The 12,259-nt window shown below is 52.6% G+C and overlaps 1 protein-coding gene across 2 annotated transcripts; it reads left to right on the top strand.

Moving 5' to 3' along the window:
• The first annotated feature begins 2,727 nt into the window (after nt 1-2,727).
• KIRREL2 (kirre like nephrin family adhesion molecule 2) lies at nt 2,728-10,440 on the top strand. 2 transcript variants are annotated; one of them, XM_060185776.1, is made up of 15 exons: nt 2,728-2,926; nt 3,115-3,261; nt 4,210-4,359; nt 4,533-4,693; nt 5,245-5,392; nt 5,659-5,764; nt 5,876-6,024; nt 6,358-6,485; nt 6,569-6,701; nt 6,977-7,077; nt 7,258-7,477; nt 7,876-7,983; nt 8,268-8,371; nt 8,706-8,771; nt 10,070-10,440. In XM_060185776.1, the coding sequence occupies exons 1-15, from the start codon at nt 2,878-2,880 to the stop codon at nt 10,403-10,405; spliced, it is 2,106 nt and encodes a 701-aa protein (XP_060041759.1). In that variant the 5' UTR covers nt 2,728-2,877; the 3' UTR covers nt 10,406-10,440. The 2 variants fall into 2 exon arrangements, with proteins under 2 accessions (XP_060041759.1, XP_060041760.1); XM_060185777.1 differs by having other exon boundaries at nt 8,307-8,371.
• The last annotated feature ends 1,819 nt before the right edge of the window (nt 10,441-12,259 follow it).

Below are 12,259 nucleotides of genomic sequence, written 5' to 3' on the forward strand. Positions count from 1 at the left end.
TTGTTTTTTATTGTTGTTGTGGTTATTATTGTTGTTGTTATTGATGTCATTGTTGTGGGTTAGGACAGAGAGAAATGGAGAGAGGAGGAAAGACAGAGAGGGGGAGAGAAAAATAGACACCTGCAGACCTGCTTCACCACTTGTGAAGCAACTTCCCTGCAGGTGGGGAGCCAGGGGCTCGAACCAGGATCCTTCAGCTGGTCGTTGCGCTTTGTGCCACATGCTCTTAACCCGCTGGGCTACCACCCAACTCCCATCCTCATGTTGATTTTTAAGTCTATTTATTTATTAACAGAGAGAGGGTGAAGAGGAAGAGCAGGAGGAGGAGGAAGACGAGGATGTAGGAAAAAGAAGGAAAGAACCAGAGCATCACTCTGGCATATTTGATGATGGGGATGGAACTCGGGACCTCATTCTTGAGAGTCCAGTGCTCTAACCACTGTGCTACTTAGCTCCATCTAGAAGTATCTTCCCCTTATTTCACCATTTCTATGAGACATTCTTTACCTCACTCTCTCCCTCTGTCCAGAAGGTGATCACATTCTCAGCCAGCCTTTAATTATACCACTGTCCATATGTTTGTTTTACTGTCTCTCTCTCCCACCTGCCCCCTACCTCATGCTTTGTCTTTCACTCACATAAAAACTTAAATACATAAGTACTTGTTCTCAGTCACCCTCTGACCAAACCTCTTAGCTTTGTCTCGCCACCTCTTGATCCTCCTGATGGTCACATATTTGAATTATATGGCCATATGCAGTTTGGCTGCCACCCACCCACCCCCGCACTGTGTGTACAGACAAGCACTGGGGACAAGCTTCTTCTGCCTGCTTATCTCCCACGGGAATTGGAGATGTTTTCTCCCGCTCCCAGCCCCCAGCTCCTCTAGCCTCCTCCCAGAGCAGAATGAGGCATCTGGCCTGAGCCCCTGCAGCTCCATCCTTAACCCTCCCTCTAGTTTTTCTCTTTCCCTCCCACCATTGACTCTGCCTTCCTCCCACTCCCCCTCTCTGTACTGCTCCCCTCTCCTGGAGGTGCTGCTATCAGAGGGGCTCTTGCCAGATGGTGTCCCTCAGGGTCAGAGCAGAGAGCTGTCAGTGGCTGGAACCTCTAATTAGCACAAACCTTCCACCTTTCCACCTTAGCTGTTTTCCTTCTTGGAGGCTCCTGGGACATCAGGCTCTCCAGATTTCCATGCCTGTGGCCCCAGGGAACCAGGAAGGGGACTAGGTCAGGTGTCTGGAAAAACAACCTCACTACCTTACTTCCTCCCCAAAACTCAGAAGTCCTAGCCCCAGGCTCATAGTATTTCAAGCTCCAGGAATTGAATTCTCCCTTACCTCCCAACCCCCACCCCCGCCCCAGAAGTCAGAACCTAGAAGTCTAGGTTCTGGCTAAGATCCACCAGCTCTCAGACTCATGAGGCCAGGTCCTGTCCTCAAGGATCCAGGTCAAGCCTCCAGCCCTTCTCTTCCCCCACTTCTCCCCCCACCGCCACACACAGAGAACTAAGGCCAGATGTTTTGTAGGTAGATTTACAAATCCTCCTGGGTCTGTGTAGGGGGTGGGAGGGAGTTTGACTCTAAGACCCAAGATCAGATTTCCGGACCTGCTGTCATCCTCTTCCAACTGTAGCAGGCTTCAGGCAGGGAACCCAAAGTCCCCAATTCCTCAGAAACTCAAGAATCTAGGTCATTGGCTTCCCAGTTAATAAAAGGTCTGAACCCCACATCTTATCCAGCCCCTGCCATTTAGGGATGCAAAAATGTGAGCTCAGGAATAAGGAGGGACCTGAATGTGAACCCCTCCCTCCTCAGACACACATACTCACCAGGCTCAAGCATATCAGATCAGACCCAAAGTCCCAGCCCCGCCCTCCAGGCCCCCGCCGGCAGCTCGGGGTCCCTCCCACCTGCCCCGCCAGCTGCGCGGCGCTCCGGCCGGCCCTCGGCGTGGGAACGCCGCATCTGGGCGACACACAGCCGTCAGGACAATCTGCCGGGTTCCCAGCCTCCCCGCCAGCCGCCGCCTCCCAGCCGTCGCCGAGCAACCACCGAGTGGGGCGAGGGGCCGGGCCGGGCCTGCGGGGTCCTGGGAAAGGAGGGCCGGGGGGCTGGATTACGGGACCTCGGCGCCAAAGAGGCAGAGGCAGGTTTTCTGGAGAGGCTTTGGGGAGAAGAGAACTGAATCCCCTCCCCTTTCCTGGGGGGGGCTCTCAGCTGCCCCCCTTCACCCACATCCCCGCGTGCACCCCAGTGCCCTCTTCCTGACCCGCAGGCTCCGGGGAGACCCGGGCCCCGCCTCCCCAGGGCGCGGAAACCGGCGAGGCCCCGGGGGGGCCCGTTTATAGCTCAGTTTCCACTGCGCGGTCCCTGCAGGGCCCCGGCTGAGCAAGTTTCTTCCACTCCCTCGCCTGCCTGCTTGCTCAGCCCCACGCCGCCGCCCTCCAGCCCCTTGCCTGCAGGTGTCGGAGCCGGGATGGACCCCTCCTTGGGCCCAGGTTTCCTTGCCCCCAGACCCCAAGCGGGCCCCGACGCCCGCCCACCACCGCCACCGCCAGCCCGCCCGCCCACGAGCCCCCATTCATGTGCGCTGAGTCCCGGGAGTTTCTCAATGGGAAGGGGGCGGGTCTCCCGGGGCGGGGCGGGGCGAGCGCGGGGCCCTCGGCGTCTCCACCCCTCAGACCGCGCTGCAGAGAGTGGGAGCCAGCCGCTGAGCAGACTCCGGGAGCAGGCTCGGGGAACTCCAGGACAGAGACGGAGTTGGGGCGGGGGCTGCCTGGGGTGCAAAGTGGGGAGAGGTTGCGGGCGAAGGAAGGAGCTAGCAGAGAAGCCAACGCAGCAGCAAGTCTGCTGGATCGTGGGGGATTCATTCAGGATGCTGGTCCCCGCCCTCGTCGTACTCTTCTGCCTCAGAGGGTGTACAGGTACCTCAAAGGTATTGGGGTTGGGGGTTGTTTGCCAGCTGCTGCTTCCTTAGGATGGATGGGACTGGGGGTGGGGGTGGGAATCGGACTCCTAGGTCTGCAGGGAGAGAATTCTGGGAGTGGGTTTCCGGGTCCGAGGGAATTGCGGGTCGGGTCCTGAATCTGGATACCTCTCCCCATTTTCCTAGGGTCACCCCGATTCCTGCAACAGCCAGAGGACTTGGTGGTACTGTTGGGGGACGAGGCCCGGCTGCCCTGCGCCCTGGGCTCATACTGGGGACTGGTTCAGTGGACTAAGGATGGTCTGGCCTTAGGGGGCGAAAGGGACCTGCCAGGTGAGGCTGTTCAGCTCCTGAAGGAGGAGCTAGCTCCAAGGGGCATGTTCTGCGTTTGAGCTCTAACCGAAGTTTCTATATTGTTTTCAAGTTTGGGAAATTGATGGGCTTAGGTAAGCATTTGTGGATGCTCATAGTTTTCCGGATTCTTTGGTGGTGATCCATACAGCTTGGGAATTACTATAAAAGAATTTGTAGGTGCAGAAAAGTTCACAAAATATAAATGAGTTATCAATTAATGAGGGACTCCCTGTAACCACTGCCCAAGTCAATTGCCAGACCCCAGAATCGTTCCTGGCTCCCTTCCCCTATCATAGCCCTCTGCAGCCTCCTCATCCCAGATAGCATCTAATCTGATATTTATGGCTACTGCTTTCTTTCTAAATATATATTTTATTTTTAATAAGGCTCCTTTTAAGTATTCATTAATTTAATTTGATAATACAAAGAGAAATTGAGAGGGGGAGGGGAGATAGAGAAGAAGAGAGAGAGACAGGTACCTGTAGCACTGTTACAAGTGGGGGCTGAAGGCTTGAACTTGTGTCCATGCTTTGTAGCATGTGTGCTCAACCAGGTGCACCATCACCCAGCCTCTGTTTATTTTATTTTATTTTATTTTATTTTATTTTATTTTATTTTATTTTAATGAGAGAGACCAGAGCACTGCTCAGCTCTGGCTATGGAGGTGCTGGGGATTGAACCTGGAACTTTGGAAACTTAAGCATAAAAGTCCTTTTGCATGACCTTTATGCTGTCTCCTCCCACCAGACAATTGTTTTCTTGCCCCCCCCCATACACACACTTTATCACCCAACATTTGCAACAAGTCTGCATTGGAGGAGGTTAGGGTCTCTCTAGTCCAACAGTCAATTTTGGTGGTGTCTTTTTGGTGTGGGATGTCTCAGGATGGAAGATAGAGTGTAGTGACTGTCTCTCCCCTCACGGCAGGGTGGCCCCGGTACTGGATATCAGGAAATGCAGCCAGTGGCCAGCATGACCTCCACATCAGGCCCGTGCAGCTAGAGGACCAAGCATCATATGAATGTCAGGCTTCACAAGCAGGCCTCCGATCAAGACCAGCCCAACTGCACGTGCTGGGTGAGGACTCAGTTGGCCCATCTCTGGGGGGACAGGGCCCAGAGGATAGCCAGAACTAGCAGGGAATATCAGAACTCTGGGAGCCCAGGAATATTTGGTGAGAACTGGAAGTTTAGTGTCTCTGGACTCAGGATCCAGCTCTGATCCCCATCTACCCCACTTGTCTTCCACAGTGCCCCCAGAGCCTCCCCACGTGTTGGGCGGCCCCTCAGTGTCCCTTGTTGCTGGGGTTCCTGCAAATCTGACCTGTCGGAGCCGTGGGGATGCCCGTCCTACCCCTGAATTGCTGTGGTTGAGAGATGGGGTCCGTTTGGATGGGGCCACCTTCCATCAGGTCAGGTTCTAGTCCCGAGTCCTTACACACTGAGGGCAATTTGAGGATCACTCAGATCATTTGGCTCATTCCAAGGAGAAAAGGGCATGGGAGGGCAGGGGTTCAAGGGATGGTACCCCTGGTAGATAATGAAGGATAGTAACATTAGAGCTAGACTATCTAGGGTCAAATCTTTACTCCCCCCCATATTTGATTAGGTATAAGTGACTTGACTTCTCTATTTCCTTACCCATATGCCTGTACCTCAGAGGGAAATTGTAAAGTACCTAGAAGAGTGCCTGAGCTATAGTAAGCACTATATAAAGGGTAGATAAGCTCATTTAACTTTTTTATTCTTTATTTACTTATTGGATAGAGACTTCAGAAATCCAGAGGGAAGGGGATAATAGGGAGAGAGAGAGACTGAGAGACACCTACAACACTGTTTCACCACCTTGCAAAGCTTTCCTCTTGCAGGTGGGGACTGGGGGCTTGAACCTGGGTCCTTGCACATCATGCAAGGTGCACCACTGTCTGACTCCAATAAGCTCATAGTTATTCATAACCTCCAGACCTTGCAGGACGGGATCACTAGGATACTGGAGAGCATCTTATCCTTGACCCCTTCCAGCCACGATGATGGAGCCACGTTGATCTGCCGAGCCTGGAGCCAGGCCCTGCCCTCAGGGAAGGACACAGCTGTCACACTGAGTCTGCAGTGTGAGTATAGTTGGACTTTGGGACCTGGAGTCTGAAGTCTTCAAGGGAAGTGGGGTCTGGATTTCAGGGTATGAGAATGGAGCTATGTACCTGGCTGGAGTCCCTGGGGGGAATTGGGAGCTAAGAGTCCTATACTCTGATCCAGGGCTCAAGGGAAAGAGGGAGCTGGGAGACCCAGGTGCAAGGGCTGAGAACTGGACTCTTAGGTCATCAATAAAGGTATTCCAGATTCTTGCCTACTGGTGACCCTGACCCCACCTCCACAGATCCCCCAGAGGTGACTCTGTCTGCAGAACCTCAGAATGTACAGGAGGGAGAAAAGGTCACCTTCCGATGTCAGGCCGCGGCCCAGCCTCCTGTCACAGGCTACCGGTGAGGACGAAGGTGCCCTTTCCCAGCTTGGGCATGGACTGAGGTCGGTATGACACGAGTAGGTGTGTCTGAGGGGTAGAAACCACACTGACAGCCCCACCATCTCCGCAGGTGGGCAAAGGGGGGCTCCCCAGTGCTCGGGGCCCGCGGGTCAACATTAGAGGTCGTGGCGGACGCCTCTTTCCTGACAGAGCCTGTGTCCTGTGAGGTCAGCAACGCGGTGGGCAGCGCCAACCGCAGCACAGCGCTGAATGTGCAGTGTGAGCCGGGGCGGGGCGGAGCGGGGCGGGGTCGACCTCCTAGGGGTGGTCTATGGGTGGGTCCTTGTAGTGGGCGGGGCCATACGGAGCTGGCCGGACCGGGCTCTGGATTGGAGGAGGCGGGACCACAATGTGATGTGGGCGGGGCCTGGCTATACAGGGGCGGGGCGAGAGTGGGGCTTGCGGGGAAGACAAGGAATTAACCAAGCGGCTGTGGCTCTAGGCGCCTCAACTTGGGGCTCACCTGAGTGTCGTAATTTCTGAGGTGCTGAGCCCGGGTCAGCAGCTGCATCAGTCCCCGGCCTTGTGACACCCCTTCCTTCTCCCCTCCAGTCGGGCCGATTCTGCAGGCAAAGCCGGAGTCCTTGTCCGTGGACGTGGGGGAAGATGCCTCTTTCACTTGTGCCTGGCGCGGGAACCCTCGCCCCCGGGTCACCTGGACCCGCCGTGGGGGCTCGCAGGTGGGGCTCGAGACTGACTGCAGCTGGTGGCGGGCAGAGCTTCCTCTGGCGGTCCTGTCTCAGATGCCCCTTCTCCATCCCAGGTGTTGGCCTCCGGGCCCACGCTTCGTGTGCCGTCGGTGGGGCCCGAGGACGCAGGCGATTACATGTGCAGGGCTGAGCCGGGGCTCTCAGGCCGGGGGGGCGGCACCGCCAAGGCCAGATTGACAGTGAATGGTGAGGAAGTCGTGCTTCCGGGAGGACCAGAGGGGACGGGGTCTAGTGGTGGGCTAGTGGTGGGCTTCTTGAGAAGGGGTACTTTACAGATAGTAGAGCCTGGGGTGGGGGAGGTTTGCTAGAAGCCAGACCTGTGAAGGCAAGGAGTTTGTTGAGGAGGGTGCTCTGACTGTTGGAGATTAATGGACAGTGCCGCTGTCTGGCACCTCCACATGGAGAATGGACTTTGGGAGGGACAGTGCCTCTGCTCTAACTGTCCACAATCTCCACACCAGCTCCCCCTCGAGTGACAGCCCTGCACTCAGCGCCTGCCTTTCTGAGGGGCCCTGCCCGCCTCCAGTGTCTAGTCTTTGCCTCCCCCATCCCAGAAGCTGTGGTAAGGGAAGACACCACCTATCCCCCTAAATGTCATAACCCACCCAGCTGTGAACCCTGACCTCTCAATCTAAACCCCAGTCTAAACCGCCATGACCACATCTGCCTTTTCTTACACCCTGTGGACCCCAGCCCTTCCTATCTTGTCCCCTCAGTGCTCCCCCTCATTTATGCTCCCCAGGTCTGGTCTTGGGATGAGGGTGTCTTGGCAGCAGGGTCGAGGGGCCGGTTCCTGGTAGAGACGTTTCCAGCCCCGGCGGGTAGCGAGGGCCAGGGGCCAGGACTGATCTCTGTGCTGCACATCTCGGGAACCCAGGAGTTGGACTTTCGTAGGGGCTTCAACTGCAGTGCCCGCAACCGGCTGGGAGAGGGAGGCACCCAGGTCAGCCTGAGCCGCAGAGGTAAGGCCCACAGACCAAGGACTCCAAAAGTGTGGGCCCCAAACCTTCAAAGCTGCAATTCCCAGGCCTTTAGACTCTCAAAATTATGAGACCTTGAATCCTGAGCCCCTCCAACTTGTCTCAAATACAGATTTCCACAAGGAAAGTCACCTCACACCTAGAGACCCCAAAGAAAAGAATTTTCTATTGTGGGGACTTTCAAACTGGAAACAAACAACAATGACAACAAAAAGCCTTAAACTCAGATCCTCCCTGTGATCTAGGAGTTTAACACTTGTGGATCCTCAAATTCATGAGTACTTAAACCCAGGGACCAGGAGTTAAGGGACTACAAACCTTGGGAACCCCCACAGTTGACCACCTTTTAGCCTAGTGGACACCCCACTTCCTTCTCTCAGCAGACCTGCTGCCCACTGTGCGCTTTGTGGCAGGAGTGGTGGCTGCTGCCATGACCCTCCTTATGGTTGTCACTGGAATGGCCCTCTGTTGCTGGCACCATAGCAAAGGTCAGTGCCTGAGTCCCATCTTGCCCTTATACTCACCCTGTTCACCAACAGTTCTCCCCACTTCCAATTTCTAGCCCATTGCACAGAGTCAAACTTACCCCAGGCCCTGATTTCTCCCTTAAGAGAGTTCTAACTCAGCTTCTTGCACTGCCTGGCTGGCAGTGGTTCCTAGTCTCTATATGATCCACCTTAGTCCCTTTTCTGCACATTGGTCTCCACAAATTGTGACCATGCCCCATCACTTACTTCTGCTCCCCACCACCCAACCTACCCCTGGTCCCCAGCCTCTTTCTCCAAGCAAAAGAACCTGGTTCGAATCCCAGGTAGCAGTGATGGCTCCAGTTCGAGGGGCCCTGAAGAGGAGGAGACAGCAAGTGGCGAGGATCAGGTAGGATGACAAGGGTCCCTAGACCCCACCATGCCTCTAAACCCATATAGTAGCCCAGTCTCAAGTCTACTATGAGCTCCAGCTAGACCCTCAAACTCAAATAGGATCCTGTTCCCAACGGTGATCCCCAGGTCAAATAGATTGAATCCAAGTAAGTCCCTCACCCAGATATCCCCTAGACCAAGGGTTCTTTGTTGTCACAAGCCCAGATGCAATTTCCAGCTGCTCTTGGTCCTTCTTGACTGATCTCTACTCTTCAGTAAAGAGTTCTGGGGAAGTGGACTGGGGGAGGAGGGTCCTTCCAAACCCCCTCTTACTAAGCACTCTACCCCAGGGCCCCATTGTGAGCACAGACCACAGTGACCTGGTTCTGGATGAAGAAGGGGTTCTAGAGGTCAAGGCAAGTATTGGGAGAGTAGGAGTTTTTTTTTTTTTTTTTTTCACTGCACCTTCAACTGTCTTTCCCTTCTTTTTAAAAATATTGTTTATTTCCCAATATATTCATTTATTTAGGCTAGAGACAGAATTTGAGAGGGAAGTGGGAGATAGAAAGGGAGGGAGGGAAGGAGGAAGAGAGGTAGAGAGACCTGAAGCACTGCTTTACCACTTCTGAAGCTGCCCCTGTAGGTGGACACTGGGGACTTGACTCTGGGTCCTCACACACTATAACATACCTAACATGCCGTTCTATTTGTGTACTATTGTCCAACCTGCCCCTTCTGTCCCCTTTCTGTCCTTTCCTTTTTTTCTCTTTCTACTCCCAAGGACCTAGTCCCTTCAACCTCCTTTCTCCTGCCTCCTCTATTCAGTCTATGAAATTATCATAACATTCTTGCATTTACTATATGTTAGTTACTATATTTTTCCACTTATGTGTTATTTGGTATAATTAATAAGGTTACTTTTGGGGGCTGGGAATGTTAAAATTCTATTCCAGATAAATTAATGGTAATTGTTTCTTCCCTTTAACATCTGCTTCCCCCCTACTTCTCCTAGCAGCCTTTTTTTTTCTTTCTATTTTATTTAATAGTTCAGAGAAATTGGGGGGGGGATAGAGGGAGATAGACACCTGAGAACCTGCTTCAGTGTTCATGAAGCTTCCACTCTGCAGGTGGGGAGCAGGGGCTCAGGTCCTTGTGCACATTAATGGGGGGCACCACCTTTCCCCTACTTTTGTTTTAATATTTTATTATTTTAGTGAGATAGATACAGGAGAAAGATGCACACACACACTAAAGCACTGCCTTATGGTAGTGTTGGGCATTAAACCTGAGACTTCAAAGCCTCAGGTATGAGGATCTTTTCCATAACCATTATGCTATCTCCCCAGCTCCCAATCTGCTTTTGATTAGTGTGTCTCTGTATATTTTTTGGGGGAAGGACCTGTACCCCTCTGTCACTGCCTTTCTCTGCCCACCGCCTCTGTCCCTTTGTTTCTCATCACTATTATTTTACCTCATTCTGTTGACCAGTCTGTCTGTATGTCTGTTTCTGGATCCCCTTGCCTGCTCTGTTTTAGTCTTATTCTCTCTATCTATGCCTGGCTCTGCCTCAATGTGTCTTTCCTTCAGTATTCGTCATCTTTTTTTTTATTAATTTTTAAATTTTTATTTATTCCCTTTTGTTGCCCTTGTTGAAGTATTCTTCATCTTGCTATATATAGTCACATATCATACCAAGTCTCATTTGTTCCTTCAGGACCCAACTAATGGTTACTACAAGGTCCGAGGAGTCAGTGTGAGCCTGAGCCTTGGGGAAGCCCCTGGAGGAGGCTTCTTCCTGCCACCTCCCTCCCCCATGAGACCTCCAGGGACTCCTACCTTCTACGATTTCAACCCACACCTGGCTATGGTCCCTCCCTGCAGACTCTATAGAGCCCGTGCAGGTTATCTTACTACGCCTCACCCTAGGGCTTTTGCCAACTACATCAAACCCACATCTTTTGGAACTCCTGATCTGACTCCTGGGACTCCTCCCTTCCCATATGCTGCCTTTCCCATACCCAGCCACCCCCGCCACCAGACTCATGTGTGACAGTCTCTCCAACTCAAGAGTCCTGAGATCTTCAATTTGCCATCATGGATTGTCTTGATTTCTGAAGACCTAAAACAAGTTGGTGACCTTAATCCTCCAAAGAGGGATCCAAAACTGAAGGGAGGGAAAGATCATTATAATTGTCTGGGGACATGGGTATTCAGTTGTCTTCAGCCAAAGGGGATGCCTCAAATGGGAGTAAGATGGTCACTGTGCCTACCTACTTCCCTTCACCAAGATGGCAAATGAGTCTTTTGCAGAGGGTGATGGGAGTTAGTGGAAGGAATGGAAGTGGTTTCTGGATTCTGAATGACTACTTTTCAAGATGACTACCTGCACAGAGAAGAATGGTAGCACAGTGCAGATTAAGGTGATGGCCAGACCAGAGTTTATACTGGTCTGACCCACCCACCCACACACACATACACATATAAGGGGCACCTTGCTTGGCCAGTGGAAGTGTAGTCAAATAGTTTGCAGTCTCTGGGAACCCAAGATAGCCACCCTCTTGATTACTTCTATATTCCTTGAAAATCCTGGAAGAACTGCACTCAAGAAATAAGGGTGAGACAGGGAAATGAGGTGGAAGGGGGAATCTTAAGGATAAGAATATTTATGTTTAATAAAAAAACATTTTTTAAGTGAATGTGTCTGAGGGATTCTCTATCAAGGAAGGAATGCATCAAACCTGCTCCAAGGCCCTTCATCTCTCCTAAACTGGGAAGTTACTAGAGAAGCAAAACCATGAGCTATCCCCAGCACCCTTTCTTTCTCTTTAATATACATTTACACAAATATACATACACAGATGCACATACATGCCAGGCACACACCAGCTGGTTTGGCAAAGATAGAATTGTACTCTGTCCTTTGAGGTGATAAAACAGTGAGCCTTAAAGGGGAGAAAAGAGAGGGGCTGGGGGGAGGGGTAGGGGGAAGGAAAGAAAGACTGAAATGCCCCATCCTTCGAAATGGAGTGGGTGTTGTGACCATGGGCCTGATGAGAAAAGTGCTGAGTACCTGACTCTGGCTATCCTTAGAGAAAGGACCTGGGTTTTTTTTTTTTTTTCTTTGATTCACAAACACTTGAGCTAGGGATTAAAGGTCCAAATATTTGATACCCTGGGAAAGCAGAGCAGAAGACCTGACTAAGGAGCCTTAGATAGAAAGGCCTGGAGACCTGTTCTATGAAAGAATGGGTGTCTGGGACCCAGGGAGAAAGGAACTGGATCTTAGCTGCTGCTGCTGCATGTACATTTGCTTTTCCTTTCTTTCTTTCTTTCTTTCTTTCTTTCTTTCTTTCTCTCTCTCTCTCTCTCTCTCTCTCTTTCTTTCTTTCTTTCTTTCTTATCTCCCTTCCTTTCTTAACCAGGGCACAGCTCAGCTCTGGCTTATAATGATTCTGGGAACTGAACCTAGGACCTCAGAGTCTGTATCACCACTATGCTACCTCCCTTGCTCTGCTGTTCTTGATTGGGGAAATAAGGGGTATTCCCGAGGCCTCAAATGAGAAATGTATTGGGGGGTATCTCTAATACTGGCATCCCTAGAAAAGAAAAGAAATTGATAATGTGGGTGTCTGTGTGAGAGAAAGTTGGGGGTGAGGGACCTGAAGAAGTCCTCAAAATTCGCACCCGCGGTGCCCAGGGCCCAGACCCCAGACTAGGTCCTTGGCAGCGGGCGGGGCAGGGGGATGCCCGGGCTCTCCAGGGGCGGGGGCCCGGCGCAATCTCCCACGGGGCTCCCGAGCCGCCCCACTTTGCGCAGAGCCGCCGCGCTATTGTCCTGGCCGGGAAGGCGGGGCCGGCGCGGGGCGGGGCTGGCGGCGCCGGCGCAGCCCGGGGGCGGCGGGAG

This window comes from Erinaceus europaeus, chromosome 2 (assembly GCF_950295315.1).
Source record: "Erinaceus europaeus chromosome 2, mEriEur2.1, whole genome shotgun sequence".
Lineage (NCBI taxonomy): Eukaryota > Metazoa > Chordata > Mammalia > Eulipotyphla > Erinaceidae > Erinaceus > Erinaceus europaeus.

Coding starts and splice junctions, on each gene's coding strand:
- KIRREL2 (XM_060185776.1), top strand. CDS start 2,878: ATGCTGGTCCCCGCCCTCGTCGTACTCTTCTGCCTCAGAGGGTGTACA. Junction 5,393..5,658: donor TGTCACACTGAGTCTGCAGT/GTGAGTATAGTT, acceptor CCACCTCCACAG/ATCCCCCAGAGGTGACTCTG. Junction 6,025..6,357: donor CACAGCGCTGAATGTGCAGT/GTGAGCCGGGGC, acceptor TCTCCCCTCCAG/TCGGGCCGATTCTGCAGGCA.